The sequence below is a fragment of the Podarcis vaucheri genome, assembly GCF_965113315.1.
Source record: "Podarcis vaucheri genome assembly, chromosome: 5".
In the NCBI taxonomy this organism is placed as follows: domain Eukaryota; kingdom Metazoa; phylum Chordata; class Lepidosauria; order Squamata; family Lacertidae; genus Podarcis; species Podarcis vaucheri.
In genome coordinates, this window is record NC_138763.1 from 32,082,018 (window position 1) to 32,105,374 (window position 23,357).

Here is a 23,357-nt window from a genome sequence, read left to right on the forward strand (position 1 = left end):
CCTACAGTTGGCGCTGCTGCCTAGGAGTAGGTCCCATTGAACTGAATGGGTATTATTTCTCTCAACAGGCATATATAGGATTGTAGTGCAACACTGGTATGAAAGGACAACAGATAGTTGCATTTCAAACTTTTGTGGGCAATGAAATAGGTTCAGGCTGTGGCATTTCTGCACAGACACCAACCAGTGTGGTGTAATGGTTAGAGTGCTGGATGAAGACCTTGGTGGCCAGGGTAGACATCCTCACTAAGCCATAAACCTCACTTGGGGACCTTGGGCCAATCAAAGTCTCTCAGCCTAATGTACATCACAGGGTTGTTGTGAGGATATAAATGGAATCATAGAATCATAGAATCATAGAATCATAGAGTTGGAAGAGACCACAAGGGCCATCGAGTCCAACCCCCTGCCAAGCAGGAAACACCATCAGAGCACTCCTGACATATGGTTGTCAAGCCTCTGCTTAAAGACCTCCAAAGAAGGAGACTCCACCACACTCCTTGGCAGCAAATTCCACTGTCGAACAGCGAGAAGGAGAATCATGTAAACCACCCTGAGCAGCTAGGAGGAAATGAAATGAAATCATAAACAAAATAAATAAATGTTCTATGGGTCAGTTGTACATTAGAATATCAATATATCTGATTTCCAAAACAGTAAGACAATATTAGCTTCTTATTTAGAACCAGCATTAAAGCTTAATTTTCATCCTCATTGACTCCTGTGTAGCCCCAGAGCACCAATATACATCTAATCACTAGCACAGGGGAAGAAATCTGGCAAGAACTGAAATGTAGCTCTCCTTCAAAATTCAGAGTCCTCCAGATTTCCTGGGGCAGTCTCGTGTACAAAATACAAGCGCTTGGATAAAATGTGCATAAAAATGCATATATTAGCAAGCGTAACACACAAAATGTGTTGCATTAGGAAAAATTGTTTTGCAAAAAAAGTTTGTATTAGAGAAAATTGAATACAAATATGTGTATTAGGTAAAATTCCCACTAAAATGCTGGTGAATTTTCATGAAATTAAAAATAAATAAATCACAGACTGATGTGGAAATGTGGTAAACCAGACTTAAGATTTGAAAAGAAGTGGAACTGAGAGAAACCAAAATTCATAGATTCATCCATCCCAAGTAATCACAGCAAAAGAAGCTGTTATACATTTTTCACATCTCCCCCAATATTATTGCTGTAAAGTTATCTTCAGCCTTTCTACTGAAGGGACATCCTCATATATTCACTGTACATAGTTTTGCTTGCGGCTCATTATTTGTTTTGTAAATCTCACAACCACCAGCCCCTTTCCACTGTGCAACCATGGTCCTAAACCGGCATAGCTGAGGACTCCACCAGGGCAAGTAGATTTAGTAGCAATATTACCAGCATTCGGTGGAAGAAAGTGAGGAAAAGATTACACTATCAGTCAGTTTAAAGACTAAGTCTTTAGGGTGCATTATTGTGTCAGTAGCACATGGAACTAAGAACAGTTATACGGAGACAAAAATCCAGTTGCAGTTAATGTCCTCTAAACCATGTTCATGGAAAGTACTGAAAGTGTTGGCACTCTACAAAGTGCCCTATAAAAGCTCCACAGCCAACTCTCACTGCAGTTCAGGCCTTTTGAGGCAGTTTTATGGGCATCCCAAGCAGAGATGTAAAGAATCTAGGTCACTGGATCAGGGCAGGAACAGAGGGAGCAGATAAATAAGGTATAAAAATTATGTTTTATTGGAACTAAACTTCAAGCCAAATTCCTACATTTTTGTGACAGTTTTTTTGGCACGTCACCTTTGATTAAGAAAGAAAAACCCAACCAAGTTTGGTTAAAAGGATTCATATTTCCAAACAGAGTTATGGGAGAATAAAAATATCCAGAGAGCTCTTTCAACATCAAAGCTAAGTTCCTCAATACTCAAGCTGTCTTAAGAGGAATGTCAGACAACGGTTATCTTTAGTTTTCCCATGAAAAAGGTTTCTATTCCTTTCTTCCTCTTTTGTTAGATCAGTTTCCAAAATGTACACACCAATCCAAACTGCAGGTAATGGCCTTGATAACCAGTCTGTAGATTAGTGATGTTTGCACAGTTCTACCATCAAGCTGTAGCAGAGTAACACTGATGCAGGGTGCCGATGGCAAGGAAACCAGTACATTCACATTGGGAGGAGGCTATTCATACAGTTGCTGTTATTTGTGCAATTGAAGCAATCTTGTCTTAGGTTTCTGAAATAATACAAATCATAGCAACTAAGGGCAATGTCCCAGACCTTCCAAGTGTCCCTATTTTCCAGGGGCAGTCCCAGATTTACAGAAGCCACCCTGGTTTCTGATTTCATACCCAGAATGTCCCACATTTCCTTAGGACATCCCTATTTTCATTGGAGAAATATTGCAGGGTATGGTGTTATTGTTTTTTAGTTGAGTTATGTACCCCATCCTGATATCCAGGGCAGGTTATACATGTTTTAATGAATAAAATAAAAGAAGTGCAGCCTCAGAGCACCTATGACTCCTCTAATGTGTAGCTGGTGGGAACCTTGATTGGGTTTGTTGTGACTTGGTTTACAGGCTTCCAGTTTAAAAGCACCACTCACATCTACATTTATAACTGGTCCCAAGGCCAATTAGAGGCTCCCTCAGAAATCCTTGCTCAGCTGCCAAACAGGCAACTAGCAAAGCCCATGTTGCAAAGGAAGAGCTCTGCACAAAGAGGAGTTTGGGGCAGAGGCAGCTTTTGAATTCTGGTCCCCAACCTTCATGATTGGCTGGTCGCCCCCCATGTGCCGACCCCCCATTCCTCCCCAGGGTCAAACTACCCGTCTTCTTCATGGGGAAGTTGGGGCGCTGCAGATTCTCGCCATTTTGTGTTGGCAGCAGCAATGTTGCAGCAACTAGCTGAAGCCCACTTGTCAGAGTAAAAGTGTACACAGAAAGGGTAGGAATATATATATATATATATATATATATATATATATATATATATATATATATATGCAGGTTTTGGTGTCTTCGGGTGTCTTCCCGTGTAAGAGTCGGGGTGTCTGTGCGACGTTTCGACGAGGTCTCACTCGTCATCTTCAGGCTGGTGCTTTCGGCTTCTTGTTACTGGAACAGAGCAGAGTCTGGTGTTTGAGTTCCTATAAATACTGTTGAGGGGTGTGGTGTATAGCCTCCAACGTTCTGGGCAAAGAGGAAGTTCCTAGATTAGTGTGCCTTTTCTTCTTTTGTTCCTTAATTACTTGAGGGATATCTTGGGTGATTTCATGAGTGATATTCAGAATATCACTGGGTGGGTCATTAAGTGTAGATTAGTTGCTAAAGCTTTCGTGTCTTGACCTCTTGAGCTTGTGAAGAGTTTTTCTGAGAAGATGGCTGTGCTGCATTTAGTTGTGCTCTGGCTTGGCTTCGTGTATAGGGGCGAGCTATGGTTTTGTGCTTTGTGCCAGCCAGATCTGTGTAGGGATTGCAGGGGGGTGCAGCATCCGGAGGTGCCACTATAGTTTGGCTACTGGATGGAGTCTGTAATATGTCTGTGGAGAGGGTCTGGGTTTGGGTCTGGTGTGGTTGATTGGTGACGGCGTTCTGTGTGCCTCTGGTTCTGGTGTCGGTTTTTGTGGGGAGGGCTAATTTCCAGATGTCTGGCAGGCGGGACGTGTCGTCACGCTTGTTCATGTTGTGAGGGTGTTTCTCTATCTCGATGGCTTCCATGATTATTCTCTTGTGGTGATGTTCCATGTTAAAGAGCAATTTGGAATCTGCAAAATTAATTTCATGTCCTGTTTCTTTCATGTGTTGGAAAAGAGAGGAAGTTTTTTCTTCTTTTTTGACGGCATTCTTGTGTTCTGCGATACGTGCATTTATTCGTCTGTTTGTTTGTCCAATGTACGTGGCTGGGCAGACTTTGCAGGGTATTTCATAGACCCCTTGGTTTTCCAGCTGGATTTTGTCTTTTGGGTTTCTGAGGATATTGGCTATTTTTTGGTTGGTGCAGAAGGCTGTTTTGATATTGTGTTTATGGAGGATTTTGCTGATTTTGTCTGTAGTGCCCTTGATATAAGGAAGGAGGGCCATGCCATTGTTTTCTTCTGTGTCTTGGTTTTAATCTACACTTAATGACCCACCCAGTGATATTCTGAATATCACTCATGAAATCGCCAGAGCACAACTAAATGCAGCACAGCCATCTTCTCAGAAAAACTCTTCACAAGCTCAAGAGGTCAAGACACGAAAGCTTTAGCAACTAATCTACACTTAATGACCCACCCAGTGGTATTCAGAATATCACTCATGAAATCACCCAAGATATCCCTCAAGTAATTAAGGAACAAAAGAAGAAAAGGCACACTAATCTAGGAACTTCCTCTCTGCCCAGAACGTTGGAGGCTATACACCACACCCCTCAACAGTATTTATAGGAACTCAAACACCAGACTCTGCTCTGTTCCAGTAACAAGAAGCCGAAAGCACCAGCCTGAAGATGACGAGTGAGACCTCGTCGAAACGTCGCACAGACACCCCGACTCTTACACGGGAAGACACCCGAAGACACCAAAACCTGCATTCCTGTACCCGTGAAAATCTACGAAAGCATATATATATATATATATACCTAACTGATATCTTCTGGATGACTCACTGGGAAAAATCCATCAAGATTTTAGAGAGGAAGGTGACAGGTTCCTACAATCATGATGGGAGGAAAGGGCACCAGTTGATTAATACACTAGATTGGAAGTAAGAAATAAAAGGTATTCAGGAATGAATGATAAGATTGCTGTTCTTCTCACTGAAAAATATTCTGGAGGGGGGTTGTTGTTAAGGTGTCACTAGTCAAATAGATTCTTGTCCACATGCAGAATTTGTGCTGCAGTGAACATAAGCCCTGCTCCACCACCTTGTGGAAAGAACTCAAAACAACAGCCTAGACTGATGAATTGTCACTATCATTTGCACAGCAAAATAGTGGCATGATTCTAAAAGAAACTGGATATCTATTAGCACAAGCCTCAGCAACCTATAAAAGAAAAATGATTCAAGCAAACAGAAAAAGACATATACAGTAAAACCCTAGATCAACACCGCACCAACTTTAAATCTTACCTTAGCAATTATAGTTAACAGCCTAGTGATGTAACTAGCAGGGCTACTACATGAGAATCACAGAATCACAGAACTGTAGAGTTGGAAGGGACCCTGTGGGTAATCCAACCACATTCAATGCAGGAAGCTAAAGTATTCCTTCACAGCCTGGCTATCAGATGTGGCCACGGATTGAACCCAGGGCATACAAGGCAGGTGCTGTACCACTGAACTACATCTTCTATACCAGTATCCAAACCAGACCTGAAGCTAGAGTGAAATGGGTCCTATTAATCCTCCTTATCCAGGCATGTCTGAATATGTACCTGAAGGAGCGTCTCCACCACCATCGTTCAGCCTGGACACTAAGGTCCAGTGCTGAGGGCCTTCTGGCGGTTCCCTCACTGCGAGAAGCAAAGCTACAGGGAACCAGGCAGAGGGCCTTCTCGGTAATGGTGTCTGCTCTGTGGAACGCCCTCCCATCAGATGTCAAAGAGATAAACAACTACCTGACATTTAGAAGAGATCTGAAGGCAGCCCTGTTCAGGGAAGTTTTTAATGTGTGACATTTTGATGTATTTTTAATCTTTGTTGGAAGCAGCCCAGAGTAGCTGGAGAAACCCAGCCAGATGGGCAGGGTACAAATAATAAATTATTATTATGATTATGATTATTATTATGTCTGCAGCTGGCTGGCCACCATTATCTTGATCACCATGCCTTGTGCAAGCCACAGGGAAGGGAAGATCTCCCTTGGGGGGAGGGAGGCTCCCAGGTGAGAGCTGGCAGGGTTCACCTTTCTCTGTGTGGGACAAGTTAAGATTTAACTTTGAAAGAAGACTTTGAATTCTTTTTCTTTTTTTCTTTCTTTTCGTTTAGATTAGTTTTTTATTGTAATGCATTACAATACAATCTTACTAGTAAAAAAAACCAAAAGAAAAAAACACCATGTCCAGAAAAAAGGATGTTATTCATTCTTGGGCTGTAGTTATCTAATACCTCAGGGTCCAGGAAGGACCTTGTCAAGAATGGCCACATCACTGCCTCTTTCAAGGCAATGGGCATCATTCAACACTTCCTGGACCCTCCCAGTCAGTCCTTGCCTGCTAGATATTAGCCAAGATGGGCCAACAGAACATGTGATTGGCCTCACCGCTGCAACTGTCCCTGCCCACAACCTCAGGCCGCCATAAGGGAAACTGATCCCATAAGTGTTGGCCAGATGGTGCTCTAATGACCTCCACAGGCCCTGCAACCATTGTGGCAGCAGGTCTGAAGCAGATGTGAGGGACTTTGCTCTCAGAGTGTGCGCTTCTTTTGATGCCAAAATCTTTGGAGTATCGAGTTTTAGTAAGTGGATTACTGCCCAGCATCTAAAATATTGCAATGACATCCAGAGACATATCTGTCACACTGTTTATACATAGTTTTGTGGAGTAGATTGTGATCTCTGCTTTTCCTATGGAGGAGTGCATTCTAAAGGGCTGTTGGCTTATGCAGGCCCCCCTCCCTTTTTCTCATAGTTAGTACAATCTTTCTCCCCCTCCCCGCTCCCCCCTATCCTAGAGAGCGCAGTGCAAATCTCCAGGGCCCCAGCATTGACTTTCTAATGGCTGACTTCCCCCCAATCCTTTTCTTTATGAGTAAACGATGTGCAGGATTCCTTTTTCCCTGGAGAGAAGCCCAGAGGCCAGTCCAGAGAGACAAGCAAGCATGCTCAGACAGAGCAGATATGTGTAACTATGACCCATATTATGTAGCACCCATGCAAATTAATCATTTTCCAGGCTGTGCTTCACATTTGATCCAAGGAAAGAGATCTAGCAATGGTTTTTTCCAAGGGGAAAAAATGTTCCCAGTCGCTGACCAAATCTTTCTAGTGACGTATAAAGGCCTTGCAGTCTCACGTGGAAATTTACAGCAAACAGAATCCAATTTGTTTCCAAGCAGTCTTTTAAGTATTCCTGACACTGGGTTGTCAGTTCCACTAACCCTATTTTAATGGGAGGAAGAAAGGGTTCTTTGTGCCAGCACTCAATGCAACTTGGCATTCATACTTTACAACTGAGGGAACCAAGCTATATTTCCACTTTTTGCATGTTTGCTTTATGAGTCTCTTGATGACAATCTAAATCCCAAATGTTCTTTCACAAACCATTAATCTCCCCGATAGAGCTCAAGGAAATAATGTGTAACTTTCCACAGTGGAAAAAGAAAGGGAGGATATGAGGTTTTTGCCTGCAGCTCCAGTGATATCAATTAGATATGTTCACTGCATGTGAGTATAATTGCCTCAGCACTGTGGTAGATAGATCCTGATCCTGACTCCACAGAACACAAGGCATTTGAATATTGTGGTAACAAAGTCAGGGCATTAAAGAAAAGACTTGCAAGAACCAAAAATAAAGTTCTCAGTTCCAGAAGTTCCCTGATAACTGCAGAGTAAGGGTTGGCACACACAAAATGGCTGCCACTTTAATAGCTTCTAGCTATGATGACAGTGATCTGCCTCCATGGTTGAAGACAGTACTATTTCTGAGTACCAGTTGCTTGAAGCCACAGGAGTCAAGAGTGCTGTTGTGCTTGAGTCCTGCTTGTGGGTTTCCTACAGGTGTTTAGTTGGCCAGTGGGAGAACAGGATGCTGGACTAACTGGACCACAGGCCTGATCCAGCAAGCTTTTCTTGTGTTCTTATATTCCATTTTGTGTGCACTTGCTTCTCAATCTCTCATTGTTTCTGCTTTGAACTGCATCCATTGGTTGTCAGTTATCTAATAGTGCGCACAGCTGGAAGCAGAAGCAACTGGTGCTGATAAATATGTGAGTAACAAATTTTTAAAATTATTGGTAACATACATACAATGGTGAATAAGTTGAGCAAGGGAGAAGGAATGGCTCAGAACTATACTGTTCTAAATACTTAGGCACAAGTAAAGCCTGAACTTTAAAAATAAAAATAAAAAATACGATTTCAAACAATACCATTTTTATGGCTTTATGGCAGTGTCTTAGATTTGGGGTTTCTCAAGCAAATAACACAAAGATTCTGTCTAGTACAGAAGATTCTGTCTAGTACAGAAATCTGGGTCATGCCCATTCCATAGCTTACAGTTATCTAGTTGTTTTTGGTGCTTTTAATTCAACAAATTATCTATGTACTAGCCAAACATTTTACAGCAATAACAACATTTTTCCCCTTCTTTCCCAGCCTCCAAAATACATTATTTAATTAGTTTATAGTTCTCTGGGCCTGAGTGGGCGGGGGATTCAGGCATGAGGGAAATCCTGTGGGGAACGTACTGTGAGAAAGCAGTGTTTGGAGTATGAGCTTCGTGTTCTTCTAATCACCACGAAGCCCGTAGCCATGAGCATATCTGGTAGGACTGAGAACCGATGAGTAAGCGAGCCTGTTTTCTGCCTACTTTCTCACCATGATAAACCTGCTTCAGAAATCTCATTGCAATTGTATAACTCATTACCATGAGGCAGAGCAGTGGTGTCTATGGCAGATTTCACAATGTCACAGAAAAATCAAAATAAAGTGGATGTGATTTTGGCAAAAGGAATAATAATAATAATAATAATAATAATAATAATAATAATAATAATAATATATTTATACCTCGCACATCTGGCTGGGTTTCCCCAGCCACCCTGGGCAGCTCTCAACCGAATATTAAAAACATGACAAAACATCAAACATTAAAAACTTCCCTAAGCAGGACTGCCTTCAGTTGTCTTCTAAACATCAGATAGTTGTTTATTTCCTTGACATCTGATGGGAGAGTGTTCCACAGGGCGCGCGCCGCTACCGAGAAGACCCTCTTCTTGGTTCCCTGTAACCTCACTTCTCGCAGTGAAGGAACCACCAGAAGGCCCTCGATGTTGGACCTCAGTGTCTGGGCTGAAAGATGGGGTTGGAGATGCTTCTTCAGGTATACTGGGCCGAGGCTGTTTTGGGCTTTAAAGGTCAGCACCAACACTTTGAATTGTGCTTGAAAATGTACTGGAAGCCAATGCAGGTCTTTCAGGACTGGTGTTATATGGTCTTCAACAAGAAGTCAGCTAATTCAAAACAGATGCCCTCATATACAATATATAGAAAGTAGGTTCCCAAAATTATGATTGACTCAGTCTAGACTAAAAATTCCACAGGTAAACAAATGGTCTCTCCATAAAGCTTAAAATGATTACAGACAACCAAAGAAACACGATCATATAAACTATATATAGTGGTTGAAGGAAGTTATTTTTTTCTACTTTTCTTTTGACTTTTTTCTAATCTTTCTATTTCTTTCTTTTTTTCTTTTTCTCTGTGATATGCATCATTTTCCTTGTATTTTTTCTTCTTGCTAATTATTATTTTCGATATTTGGTAACCTGTATCATTTGTATAACCGTATTTTTTGGCATGTATGTCATATATATATGGGGGGGGGGACAGATGCCCTCACCATGCCAGCCTTGGCTTACCTTTGCTCCCTTGATGCTAGGTTTATTTCTACAAACACACACTGAGCTTCTCTCACCATCGATAGAACATAAGAACTTAGGAAGGTGTCTTATACCAAGTCAGACCACTGGACCATCTAGCTCAGTATTGTGAACAATGCCTGGTGGTGGTTCTCCAGGATTTCAAGCAGGAATTGTTCTCAGCTCTACTGAGAAATACCAAGAATTCAACCTGGAACCTCTGGTATGCAGGGCATGTGCAGTAGTACTGAGCTACAGCCCTTCCCCAAGAACATGTCCTTGAATGTAGCAGATTCTGGGCTTCCTACCTGTGTCCAAAGGCCTTCACTCCAATGACAACATAGCTTGGGGGTATTAAATGTGCAGGTAACGGTAAAGGACCCCTGGATGGTTAAGTCCAGTCAAAGGCGACTATGGGGTGTGGTGCTCATCTTGCTTTCAGGCCAAGAGAGCCGGTGTTTGTCCGCAGACAGCTTTCCAGGTCATGTGGCCAGCATGAGTGAATCACTTCTGGTGACGGAAGCCAGAGTGCATGGGAATGTTGTTCACCTTCCCCGCCTATTTATCTACTTGCACTGGTGCACTTTCAAACTGCTAGGTTGGCAGAAGGTGGGACAGAGCAACGGATGCGGGTGTCACTGTGGTCTAAACCACTGAGCCTTTTGGCCTTGCTGATCAGAAGGTCAGCGGTTCGAATCTGCTTAGTGGTGGTGTTAGACAAATATGTACATGTTATATATAATACTGCATGAGCAGTGTTCCATTCACACAGTGGGACTTTCCCCTTCTTCTTCTATCTGTGCACCCCAAAATCTGCTCCAGAAGTTTGTAGTGCAAGTGAGATGGCAACATTGGATGTAACCCATAGTCTTGTTCTTACATTACTCCTGCTTTTAAAAAAAATCTGCCGTTCCTCTTACTATGCACAAGTTGAGTGCGTCTGAATAATCATTTACCAAGTGGGAACTTAACATGGTGTGCTCAGAATGACTGGTAGCTCATCGTCTGTATTTTCCTTACACATAGTGAGGTCATCTTACCACTTGTCTGCTTTTCTACATTCCTATGCTGCTGCAGAAGTGATGTGGTAAGAGTCTGCTGTTCTACCAAACAATGAGCACATATTATTACCGACTGGTTACAGGCACTGAGTGGTGATAAATGGTCATCTGTAAGCTTCCTAGTCTGTTTGGAGTAGAAAGAACTCTGCTCCAAAATTGCACCTATTTTTTATCCAGGCTATGTTACTTAGCACATCCTCTGCTGTTGTAAATGTGAAACAAATATAGGCCATGCAGAAGGATTGCTTGGTCAAACTGTACGTTCCACTGTAATTGTAGGAGGCGGAATTATATGAACGTGATGAACACACGAACCAATAGTGGTAGCCAACTAAGTTCTACTTAGAGTGGATGCATTGAAATTCATTGACCTAACTTAGTCATGTTCTTTAATTTCAGTGGGTGTACTCTGAATAAAACTTAGCTGAACCCAAAAACATAGGAAATATACATGTAGTGTTGGAAGGGACCCCAAGGTTTACCTAGTCCAACCTCCTGCAATATTCTGAAACAATCTGGAAGGATTATTCCTGCACTGCAGGGCAATAGACTACATGACCCTTGAAGTCCCTTCCCGGTCTACAATTGTAGGATTCCTCAACCCCCCCCCCCCGGAAACAAAGGGTTTTTGCTGTAGACAGCCCCACAAACCCACAAGGAAAATTTCCTTCTGTTGCATGTTGACTTTCTGAAATATTTTCTGCAACTACGAGTTACTAAAAGCTATAAAATTGCCTGCTTTCAACTATGAAGACCCCACCCCATGCTTTAAAACCCAAACACTGTGCTTGTGATTTAGGGGGGGGGGTTCTATCTGTCTCAGAGTAAATTTTTTGAAATCCATGAAATTAAGGTGGTAATGACTCCATGAAGTTCATTGATTTCAATGGGTCTCCTCTATGACCTAGTTGGATCCAACCTCAAATATCTAAATTTCCCATGCTTCAGAGCAGAAATGTAATTCAATGGTTGTTGTTTTTTCCTCAGCAATGACAGATATCAGTTCCCTATGAGGTCTCATATGGTTTGATAATTTGTTCTACGACTAACAATTGTTCAAGGACACTATTCCATGCAAGCCCAGAGCACTTGATCTAGCATTTGCAGTAGATTTTTTTAAAAAAAATAACTGCATACAGAAACATATAGCTAGTCTCCTCAACAAAGGATGTTAAGATTCAAAGGAGCACAGGGGACAAAGCTAAGGGGGGTGTTTGCTCTCACCTAAACCCTCCCAATGCACATAGAGGCTAGCTATCGGAAGAGGATCAACTCACTACACCATCCCAAGCCAGGCAAAATAAGTGGATGTCCCTTCTGCGTTCATTAGTGTGAAGAGACCTGTATGTTTTCCCCATGGGACCAGTAACAGCATTAGATGTGGAATTGTGAACAGGGGAAAAAGTTTATGTTGCACCCTCAAGCACCACAGCCCTGACCTGATTTGGCAGGCCGGTAAAGCTGCTGCTGCTGCTGTTGATGATGTAGGAGATCCAGCCATGTATCATTTCATGTGAACCACCTTTATTTATTTATTTGCTAAGTAATGAACACTGCATAAAAATGAACACAAATGAAAGAAAAAACAGAACAAAGAAGTATAAGTCATTGGTTATATATAGCAAAGTCCATCAAGGATCTTAAGTTCTATATTCGTCTTTGCTTTTTTTTCTCCCATCCCAGGTTTGCCCAGTTAATTTTAAAGACTGGTGTTCAATGCTATCACTCATTTAATCTCTCTTCAATAGTTAAAAAAACAAGATTTTAGGAAGGTGTTTATAGACCCTTTTCCATTTGAGTAGGTTATGGTGTCATGCCAAACACAAGGTAAAAGTCTAAATTACCCACACCCTTGGCTAAGCAAATCTTGTGTGTCAATTTTTCAGCAATGGTTCTTTGCCATAATTCCTGGTGTCAGTGAGCCAGGGTTAAGGAGCCGACTGTCTCTGCATTTCTCACTATAGCTGCTAGTGTCATAATGCCTATTATGTCTTTGGATTTACCTGTCTCATTCTTTTTGGTCCATATTTGTTAATAAAGCCAAGATTGCTGAAAACTATAGTGGGTGTTTTGTTATTACAGTGGTGCCTCGCAAGACAAAATTAATTCGTTCCGCAAGTTTTTTCGTCTAGCGAATTTTTCGTCTTGCGAAGCACGGTGTCGGAAAAGTTTTGGAAAAGCTTCAAAAATCACCAAAGTCTTCAAAAACCTCAAAAAAGGCTACCACACCGCATTCTATGAGTTGCTCCTCGAAGTCAAGTCGCAACTGTATTAACGGTGTTAAGAAAAAGGAAACAAACTTGCAAGACGTTTTCGTCTTGCGAAGCAAGCCCATAGGGAAATTCGTCTTGTGAAGGAGCTCAAAAACCATAAAACCCTTTCGTCTAGCGAGTTTTTTTGTCTTGCGAGGCATTCGTCTTGCGGGGCACCACTGTACTTCTTTCCCCAAAACTTGCCACTGGCTCGCACAATTCCACCACATGTGTATGCATGTCCTTCTTTGATTACACCATCTCCAGTACATTACATTATTTGTGCAAGTCTTACCAAGGTTATATACAATCCATGCAATACTGTCAGTGAAATTTCCCTCAATTTAATCAAGATTGCTTTTCCCACATTTTGTTCCCTATATCCTGTGCTAGCTGACCTCATCTAACTTCTTCCCTTGTTCATCATAGACCCTTCAGTGCTAAAGTTGCCCTTGAATTCTACCACTTCAGACTGTAGATGTGGGGAGAGGGTCCCATTACCATATGCTCCTCCATATCCTACCCAAAAAAAATCCCTTCTGTGTGGAAAACTGCAAGGTGTGACTGGAAAGTTCAGTGAATGGTCACAGAAATCGGACAGCGAGAAATATTCCAACATACATACTTTACAGGCCTTCAAAGTAGGCCCCCTCTGATGCAATGCACCATTGACAATGTTCATAGAACTGTTGGAAACTTCTGGAGAAGTTCGCTTTTCGTACTGCTTTCAATTCCCTTGTCACAGCAGCTTGGACGTGTGAAATGTTGGGAAATCTGTGCCCTTTCAGGGCAGAGTTCAGTTTTGGAAAAAGAAAGAAGTCCGGTGGGGCTAGATGGGGAGAATATGGAGGGTGGGACAATTCAGTAACCTCAGTAACGATTTCACGCAGAATATGCAATTCTTCTGCCATCATTTGGACAGACAAACGTCACTCCCACATCAATAACTCATGAACCCTGTCAACATTTGCCGCCATTCTGCTCGTCGGCGGTCTGCCAGACTGAGGGTCATCTTTGATTGTTTGCCGCCCTTCACCGGAATGCTTAAACCACACATACACTGTTTTTGAGTTTCAGCTTCATCTCTGTACACAATTGTGAGCATTTTGTGGGTTTCCGATGCCGATTGTATGTTCCTGCTGTCCCATTTCTGTGACCATTCACCGAACTTTCTGGTCACACCTTGTGGGTGACTGGCAGAAGGCTTTGTAGCCTGGCCTTCTTCCTGAAATTGTCATTTTCTATGTACAGGAATGTTTTTCTCATGGAGGAGCATTCCACCACAGGAGTCCCTGCCTATAGTCTGAAGTATCTGTCCCCAGAGACCTAAATTTATCACTTCATTGAAATCTAGGTCTATGCTGGGCTCATGTTGTTTTGCCATCCCTTTCCCCGAGTACCACAACTGCCTTCATTCTGGCAGGGGACAGGGGGGTGGACAGTAAGGGGTGATATTCAGGTCAACAGGCATCCAGGAAACCACTTTGCTTTCCATGTCATTGCCAATTAACTAGTCAAGTTAAGCAAGAGGGTTTTTTTAATGTTTACTCTGGCCAGATGTGAACATGCATTGCATTTGTGCCAAGGCCTATTTCTCCCAAGCAAATGAGATATATTTTATGGAAGTCCAGCACATTTTGCATTCCCCCTGCCCCACCCCCAGCTCACCCCGGCATGTAGCCAGGGCAAATCAGGCCTATGTTAGATCTTGGAGAGAATTTTATTGTGGACCTGTCAGCTAATTCATATATACTATATAGTTTTTGGCTTACGTCCCTTGCTGAAAATATTTCAAGAATTTCTGGATCAGGTTAAGCTGAACTTCAGTGTTTGTTTTGATTTCGTGTTAGTTCCAATGTTGCTAAAGGTCACCAGCTTAATTGCATAACAACCCAAAATCAAAGTGAATGGAAATGTTTGAAGACTCCATGCACAGTTGGGAGTCAGAAGAGCAGACGTTAGAGAAACATACATTTTCAGATGGTACGTTTTGGTTACCCGAGTCTCAAAAGCCATTGTTTTGCCATGGAGTGGGCCATCACTTTTCCCTTCACAGCCCTGACATCTTCCAGTGGATCACAGTACAAGCAAAGCTGTGTGTCCCTTGCAGGAGGGTTGAAGAAGAAATTCAGCTTGGAATGCATATTAATAGGGAAATTTGCATTTCCTGAAACAACATACAAACTAAAACAGCTATCCTTCAAAATTCACTGACCTCTGAATTTTGCAGTGTGATTTTCTGACCAAAGAGACCTATACAAAAAGGTGTATGTTTTAAAAAGACTGTAAAAAATGCATACATTAATGAGTGTTCTTGTGCTATTGATTTTACAAAAAAAAAAAAATTATAGACAATACAAACAAATAAAGAAAACAAACAAACATGTATAATTTCATATCCTTTTTTCATAAACCTCACTTTTCCGACTCCCCCAAACCTCCCCTTTCTACATCCCAATTTCCAAAATTATTTCAACAAATCCTACACTTAATTTTATCAAATTTGTCCCTTATTTATTCTTTTCTTTTACTTATTCTTTTGTTGCTGTAATCTCCTTTTTTTTCTAAAAACTTCAACATTTTAGCATTCATCAATTTTGTAATATTTCTTAAGATAAATTTTAAATTTCTTCCAATCTTCTTCCGCCGTCTCTTTCCCCTGATCACGGATTCTGCCGGTCATTTCAGCCAGTGTCATATAGTGTATCACCTTCATCTGCCAATCTTCCAGGGTGGGTAGATCTTGAGTCTTCCAATGCTTTGCGATAAGTATTCTTGCTGCTGTAGTAGCATACATAAAAAAAAGTTCTATCTTTCTTTGACACCAGTTGGCCGACAATGCCCAAGAGAAAGGCCTCTGGTTTCTTAGGGAAAGTACATTTAAGTACCTTTTTCATTTCATTATATATCATTTCCCAGAAAACCTTAATCTTCGGGCATGTCCACCAAAGGTGATAGAAAGTACCTTCAGTTTCTTTACACTTCCAACACTTATTGTCAGGCAAATGGTAGATTTTTGCTAGCTTGATTGGGGTCATGTACCACCTATAGATCATTTTCATAATATTTTCCTTTAGGGCATTACATGCCGTAAATTTTATACCGGTGGTCCACAACTGTTCCCAGTCAGCAAACATAATGTTATGACCAATGTCCTGTGCCCACTTAATCATAGCTGATTTAACTGTTTCATCTTGTGTATTCCATTTCAGCAACAAGTTATACATTCTTGACAAATTCCAGTCTTTTTTCCTTTTGTGCCATGGCTGTTAAATTGCAATTCTCCTGTTACTGAGCTGGGAGAATATTAAAAATGTCTTATTTCATTTATCATTTATTTATGTATTTAATCAATGGAGCTGGTTGCTGGGATTCTGCATCAGCTGCTTGTACCTACTTTATTACAACGGGGTCCCCTTCCCCATTACTTTTCTAATTTTCTTATATTCATTACTTATTGTGCTAAAGAGCACATCTCTGTTCTTTTGTCTTGCAGAAATCAAGAAAGTGTGCATACAGGCTTCTTTCCAATCCCTTGGTATCCAATTAAATCACTTTAAGCCCATTATGCTACCAGCATGTATATGCGAGGTGTTTTGCAATTATGTCGTCTCTAACTGGCTTCCTACGGACCTGTCTAGGCCACACTCAGAAGCCTACCTTTCTTCCTGCCATCCCCTGCAGCCTGCTACTCAGAGTACAGTGATTCAAGTGGGCCTTCAAAGGAGTACCAAGACAGCCCAACAGTCCTTTAGCTAAGGCAAGCCCAGTCACATGTCCTCCACTTACATCATCAGCAGTAGGATAGCCCAAAAAGAAAATATGCATCACCCAGATAGAGGACAAAAGAAGGAATGGATTTCCATAAGTTTCTTCATCTTGCATATAGAGGCAAATTTAGAAACTGTAATTTAAATAGAATAACATAGTGAGGAAGATTGTGACCAGTTGACCTGTGTGTCTGCTCAGTCTGCTGCTCAAGTGCTAATTGTTGGTTGGCAGCTTCCAGGCGCAACCACTGCTATGTCCTAAGATGGCAATATTGATGCTCTTAGCGTTTGAATGTCATCACTGGAAAGCTGTAAGGTAATCTTTCACATTAGACAGCGTTAATCCCAGGAGAAGCAATGTCCCAGTTATATTAGGGTGGCAGTTTGGGAACTAGTTGCTTGGGATTATCACCGCTAGTGCCGCCACAGACTTCCAAGGGGATCTTGTTGTGTATTAGATACAAGTCCAAATGCTCAACCAGAACGGCATTCCACATTCAGGCTAAGAAAACTTGTAGCAGTGCAGTGGTAGGGAAGCCCAGGTCCATGGGCCAAATTCAGACCCCTCTGAGCCTTTTTATCCAGCCCTCAGGACTCTCCCCAGGCCTGGGGTGGGAACCTTGTGTCCTGTGGCCAAATGCAGCACCCCTAGTCTATCGGGCCTTTGAGATGCTCCCCTGGCCCTCCTCCACTCCAGACCTCCCCTCTTCTCAGCCCTGCTCTATGCCTCTTCGTGTTTTGCATGGCCAAAATGTGTCCTTGAACTATTATCATGTCTCCTGCCTAGATGGAGAGAGAGAGAGATGTGTGCAAAAAGAGTGAATTTTGCATGTCTGGGATGCAGCCTGTTGTAGAAAGGTAAGAGTCTTATTCATTGACCCACACAGGGGAAGACTTTAGTAATCTTTTGTAATATGGCACCTGTGAGAATTTGGTGCTCCCAAATGGATCTTCTCAGTTATTTTCTCAATTCTGTGTCCGCTCGGCTTGGCACCGTTTGTAGGGGAACCACCTTAAATCTCGTACTGCCCCACACATTTTTTCCTCTGCCCACCACTGGAATGCAACCCCAAAAAAGTTCCCTGTGAAGGAATGCAGTCATTCAGCTGAAAAAGGCTCCCCACTCCTACCATCAAAAGCAGACCTGTTTGTTCACTTCTTTCAGTGGCAATTTCAGCCACAATTTCCATAAACTAGAATGCCCACTGCCTTGTTCTGTGCTACCAAGTGCTTCAGAAACATTATATTGTTGCACAAAATAAAAGTAGGTATGTTGGCTCAAAATGTGTGCAAGCTTTTGAGTTCCCCAGAACTCTTTATCAGGCTAGATGGGGGAGGAAAAAATTTGGCTAATGTTGAAGTCATGCCACTGTAATTCTGGTCTGTTGCAATCCTTACAACAACCTTAGCTCCATATTGAAGTGGTGGGAAAGCAAGGGAGGACTGAGTTTGAGACAGAGCAGCTTACTCAAGGCAGAGTTCATGGAAAAGGTGAGATTTGCCCCAGGGAATCCTGAGTCACAGAGACCCCATTGGAGTACTGAGCACACACCGCAGAAAATTCACAAAAGAGTGATCGCTTTATTTAAATAAAAATTAGTGTTTGTCAGAAAGGAACAGTTAAACTTAAATATGCAAGACAAATATATACAGCTTGGTATCAAAGTATATACACAATTGTCTTTTGAAGCAAAGAGAGAGTGACAAGTAGATTTGTACAGAAATCAAAGAAATGAGGACAAAGCAACGGAAAAACATGACAACTCGAAAGTCGGAGTTGGAAAGTTTCAGGATTCAAGTGATTCCAGGCAACATGCCAGAAGTAATTTGGCTCCTTTGAAAACTTAAAACAGTCCCTCTTGGAATAAAGCAGCCCAGAATTCATGCTTGCGGGTTGATCGGCCGAGTCAATGAAATATTCCCATTGCCTTTAATGAGATCTGCAGCCACTCGTCAATGAGCAACAAAGTCTCTGCACAAACAAAAGTATCCCCAGTGACATCAGAAAGAGGAGGTGAAGGTCCCATTTAGTCTGTCCCCACTCATACAGAACTTGGAACTGAGACTTTCAGATGGGAGTGGGAAATGAGAGCTCTTTGCCTCATTTGTGCCTGTCCCCTTTTCATGCTCTGTTTTCCCACACCGTATCCCATGGCAATGAATATGTTCTGGAGCTATTTAACTCAGAAAACTCAGAGAGGCATTTTGGCAGCATTTCTGTTCTCATACTTATGAGACCGATCTGACGTTATTGTCCAGTGCAATGCATGATGGAAGCAAAACCCCTCTGCCCCAGTGCTATTAAACCCTCTATGAAAATTGTGCAGAGGTTTAACTGGCAAGTTTCAAGCATTTGTAATATGAACATACAGTGTGGTTCAGTTCTTCAGAGACACCAGTGCCAAACTATGGATAAAAAGCTTACCTATGGCTTAGCATGATATTTGAACTGACAAACTGTGGTTTGCAGACAGCCAGCAAATGAGAACCAGGAATTAAGTTTGAAGGGCATTTGCAAACAAAAGGTTGGATCCAGGCTAAGCTAGAAACGCTTTGTTCCCATTACAATCAGTGGGACAAGTTTATCATTACTAACTTAACTCCCACTGATTTCAAGCATGACTAACTTAGTCTGAATCCAGCCCACTGGTTTGTGATAATGGTGCTACAGTGTGAAATCTAAATTGCCAGTTACAGGCCATGTTCCGTATCTTGAATCATTGGAACAAGAGTGTTGTACAGATGGAAAACAAAAGCAGGCAAGCAGATTTGAACCATGATTTGCCCCATCTACTATGAAACTTGAAGTATGATTTGGGCTCTGATTCATGCTTTTCATATGATAGCTGAATGGAGCCATTGGGGTAAACATTCTTACAGCAAATCAGGACATAGAAATGCATGCATTATGATGCAGACCTAGCCTGATCTGTGTCTGCTTTTGTAGAATTTCGCCATGGTGCCCACTCCGTTTCATTGTGTTACCCCACCCCACCCCCTCTAAATGCTACTAAAATGAAAAGAGTTTGAGTATCCCTGTGGATTGAGATCTTGGTCTGCTGATATGGATGGATGTAGCTTCATTTCTTTCATGGACACTCTGAAAGAAATATTTGCTCAGATATACTTGCACATGGACCTACTTCTTCTGACACAGCTGCACATATCTGAGAGTCAAGAATGAATTAAACTATGCTCCTGCTTAGTCATTGGCTGAAGCAAAGCTCTTTGTTTGGTATTGCATTATCCCTGCCCTTGGTGACCACATTTTCCACAGAAACTCTTTCTTTTAGACTTGCTTATGGGGGGTGAAACACTCATAAGACCAGATCCATGAGGCTGGCAGCTCATTCACGAAACATCCCTGATGTTTCTCAGCTACTTCCCAGATATTTGCAGCATTCTAAAGCAAACAGAGAGGCCACGCAAACACATTTTCCAGGAGAGAAAAATCCCTCCCTGTCCTTAATAACAAGAGTATTCTCCTACGCACAACAAATGCCTACCCAGTTCTTTTTCTGCTTGCTGCCTCTCCTCCCTGCTTCCAAGCACCCCTTCCATCACTGGTGCTCAACAAATCGAGACAGGAGGCAAAATGGGAAATGATTTTCCTTCAGTTCTACTCATTCGAAAGATGCTGTGTCTCCAGGTCCTGCAAGCGCTAAGAATTTTGGTGGATGCTTTCCGAAGAACCTTCACTGCTGTCATCGAGGAGAGCCACTTCGCCTGTTTCTCCCAGCTCGGCATCAGCCACTTCCTCTTGAATAGTGAGGTGAACGTCTGTCAAGGAAGACTCGCTCACGCTGCTGCCTTCCATGGAGCAGAGGGTGCAGGAGAGAGCCGGTGCCATGCTCTCTTGCAGCATGCTGAACATCATGGGGATCTGGACAGACCTCAGTCCCGAGATGGTGGGCAGAGGCTTGACAGCCTGTCCCCATGCCCTCTCCTCATCCTTGTAGAGCAGCAGCAAGTTGGATTTCTTCTCCTTCCTCTTGGACTTCATGTAGCCCAGCATGATGCCCATCAGGAAGATGCCGTAGAAGGACATCACGATCAGGACATAGAAGTATTCGTTTCCGTTCCCTCCGCCTTTCTCAAGAGTGGACGCAGCAGGTCCTGTGCTTTCAGCAGCAAGCATGGGCTGGGTCATGTTCAAATGATCCATCGTGAACATCAAAGCACTGTGGGGGAACCAGGAACCTGCAAGAGGAAATAGGTCGGGACATCAAACCCAAAAATCAAAACCCAGAAAACAAAAAAAAAATACAAACATTTTTAGAAAGCTAAATAGCTGCAAATGGGAAATCCTTGGTCTATCTATTTTCAAAAGAAAAGGAACAATGCCAAACGACCACCATCAACATAATCAGTATTTTATATACTTTGCAACTGCCCAGGAAAGATGCCAAGCATTCTTATTCCTTTATTACAGATGTGGGAGCTAATATTCAGGACCAGGGATGGAGACAGGGTGGCCCTCCAAATATTGCTGGATTACAATTCCCATCATACCGGCCTTTGTCTATAGTGGTTGGGGCTGGTAGGAGTTGCAATTCAACAATATCTAGAGGGCCATCATATTATTATGTTGGAAATAATACAGTAGAACAGTTTTATCAGTTAGGAATATTTTAAGGAAGGTTAGAGGAGGTCCATCTCAATGACTTTACACCAGGTTTCCATATAGCTCCATGACATCCACCCCGTCCGGCAGCAGCTTTCTGGCATCTCACAGCGCCTGCTGCCTGCTCCTTGATAATTGGAGATCCCAGGGATTGAACCTGGGATCTTCTGCATGAATAGCATGGTGTTGTGCCCCTGAGGTGTAGTCTATCCTTTATGCAGTGTGCATCTCTTGCCGTCCCCTAATTCTATGAGAGCTGGTGTCATGTTTGGTGGCTGCATAGACATGGTACCTTTAAAGCACAGTTCTCCTCTCAAGGAATTCTGACCACTGCAGTTGATTGAAGGTTGTTGGGAATAGGAACTCTGTGAGAGGTGAACTACAGTGCCCAGAATACTCTGAGGGAAACATGTGTTTCAAATGTGTTCTAAAGGTATAGTGTTTACGCAGCCTGGGAGTGTGAGCTGAGAAGATTCTGGTTCAAATGTCACCATAGCCATTGAGTTTCCTCAGCATCAGTCATCCACTCTCAGTTCTGCAAGATGAGGATAATACTTGCCCTAGGCTGTTGCATGTCTTACTAAGAAAAAGTGTACAAAATGCTATTTCTTATAATAATAATCATATGGCAGTTTTCCTTTCCTTTTGAAAAAAATATAGAGAGCTTCATAGACTTGGGCTTCTACCGGAGCAATATTTTGGTTTTGTCTGAAGATAATCCAGCAGACAGCACCACAAAGAGAGTATGTGATCACAAATGAACAAAGGGTGAAAAAGCCATTCTAAAATACAAGAAATATATAAACTTGGAAGGCAAAAAAAGTTTTGGGGGAAGGCTTACTATCCAGACGAGCTTAATGCATCAAAGCTCTGAGAATCTGAATACATAGCTTATCAGTGTTGTTCTACACAAGGTAATAATAAGAAAACGCTATTATAGCTAGAGCAGTGAAACAAAGAAAAAGAGACTTGAACAACTTACGTGAGTCTGCAAATAATTTTGTGCTTCCCAAAGCTCCCAAGAAGACTGTTCACGAAGCAGTTTCCTGAGTTCTGGAAACTTTCTCTGTCCGCTGCCAGAATTAATAGCCTCTGAAGAGAAGTTTCATCACGTGATTCCCAAGAGTTTACAATAGCTGCATGCTGGAGTCAGTGCATGAACTCAAAGGCTTGCGGTTTAACTGGTTGGATTCCTGACACCTCTGTGAAAATGCAAAAGGCTGGGGATGCTGAGTAACTTTTCCTAAACAAAGCTCAGTGCCAGAGAGTGTGGACACAAACACAACTCAGGCACTCACACTCCAGTGGTGGAAACTGTGATTTGTACCGACGGTCGCTTTGTGCCAATGGAGGAAGAAGCTTTACAGGGCAATGCAGTTAAGAGAAAGAGCAATCAGTAGAAAATCCCTTTCATGGCCATCTTCAAGTAGGGATGGAGGAATATGTCAAATATAGGGATGTATATATAGGTTTCTCAATTCCCTATCTTAATTTCAATTCTCCACATTTCCACATCAGTTTGTAACTGAAAGAAAAAGTATTCATGAAAATCCACCAGCATTTTAGTGCTATTTTTCCTTGTTTTTTTGCAAAGCAATTTTGCCTAATATAGTGAATTTTTGTATGCTACTGTATATCCACTATTATATGTATTTATATGCACACTTTCCTCTAGTATGTGCATTTTTGTACACAGATTCAGCTCATATATTGTTTCGGAGGTGTGAATTAGGTAAGCTTGCTAATGGAATCCAATTTCCCCAACATCCATATGTCCTGTTGCCGACCGACTTTGAAATTGCTCTGGGGAACTAGATATAAGGCATTGTGGTTTAAAGCCTGGCAACAGTGCACTCTGAACTCTAATCAAATCGTGCCGCTTCCTTCTGCAAATAGGTCAAACCCATTTTACTCTTTTCAGCAAGATGCAGACTCTTGCTTTCTAATGTGATAAATGATAGTTGAAAGCCTAAGTCCTTCTGGAAGGTGGCAGGATCCCCAGGGATGTGATCTACAGGGAGCTGGTTTCAGGCACCAAGCCTGTTGGCAGACGGACTGTGCATTGCATAGGCAAACAAGATATGAAGGCTGGCAA

The 23,357-nt window shown here is 42.2% G+C and overlaps 1 protein-coding gene across 1 annotated transcript; it reads right to left on the minus strand.

Moving 5' to 3' along the window:
* Window positions 1-18,195: 18,195 nt before the first annotated feature.
* Window positions 18,196-22,951, minus strand: KCNE4 (potassium voltage-gated channel subfamily E regulatory subunit 4). The gene is made up of 2 exons (XM_082221969.1): window positions 22,245-22,951; window positions 18,196-20,838 (listed from the first exon to the last, which is right to left on the minus strand). The coding sequence occupies exon 2, from the start codon at window positions 20,810-20,812 to the stop codon at window positions 20,300-20,302; it is 513 nt and encodes a 170-aa protein (XP_082078095.1). The 5' UTR covers window positions 20,813-20,838; window positions 22,245-22,951; the 3' UTR covers window positions 18,196-20,299.
* Window positions 22,952-23,357: the final 406 nt, after the last annotated feature.

Bases quoted from the DNA above. Each gene is read 5' to 3' on its own strand.
- KCNE4 (XM_082221969.1), bottom strand. From the start codon at position 20,812: ATGTTCACGATGGATCATTTGAACATGACCCAGCCCATGCTTGCTGCT.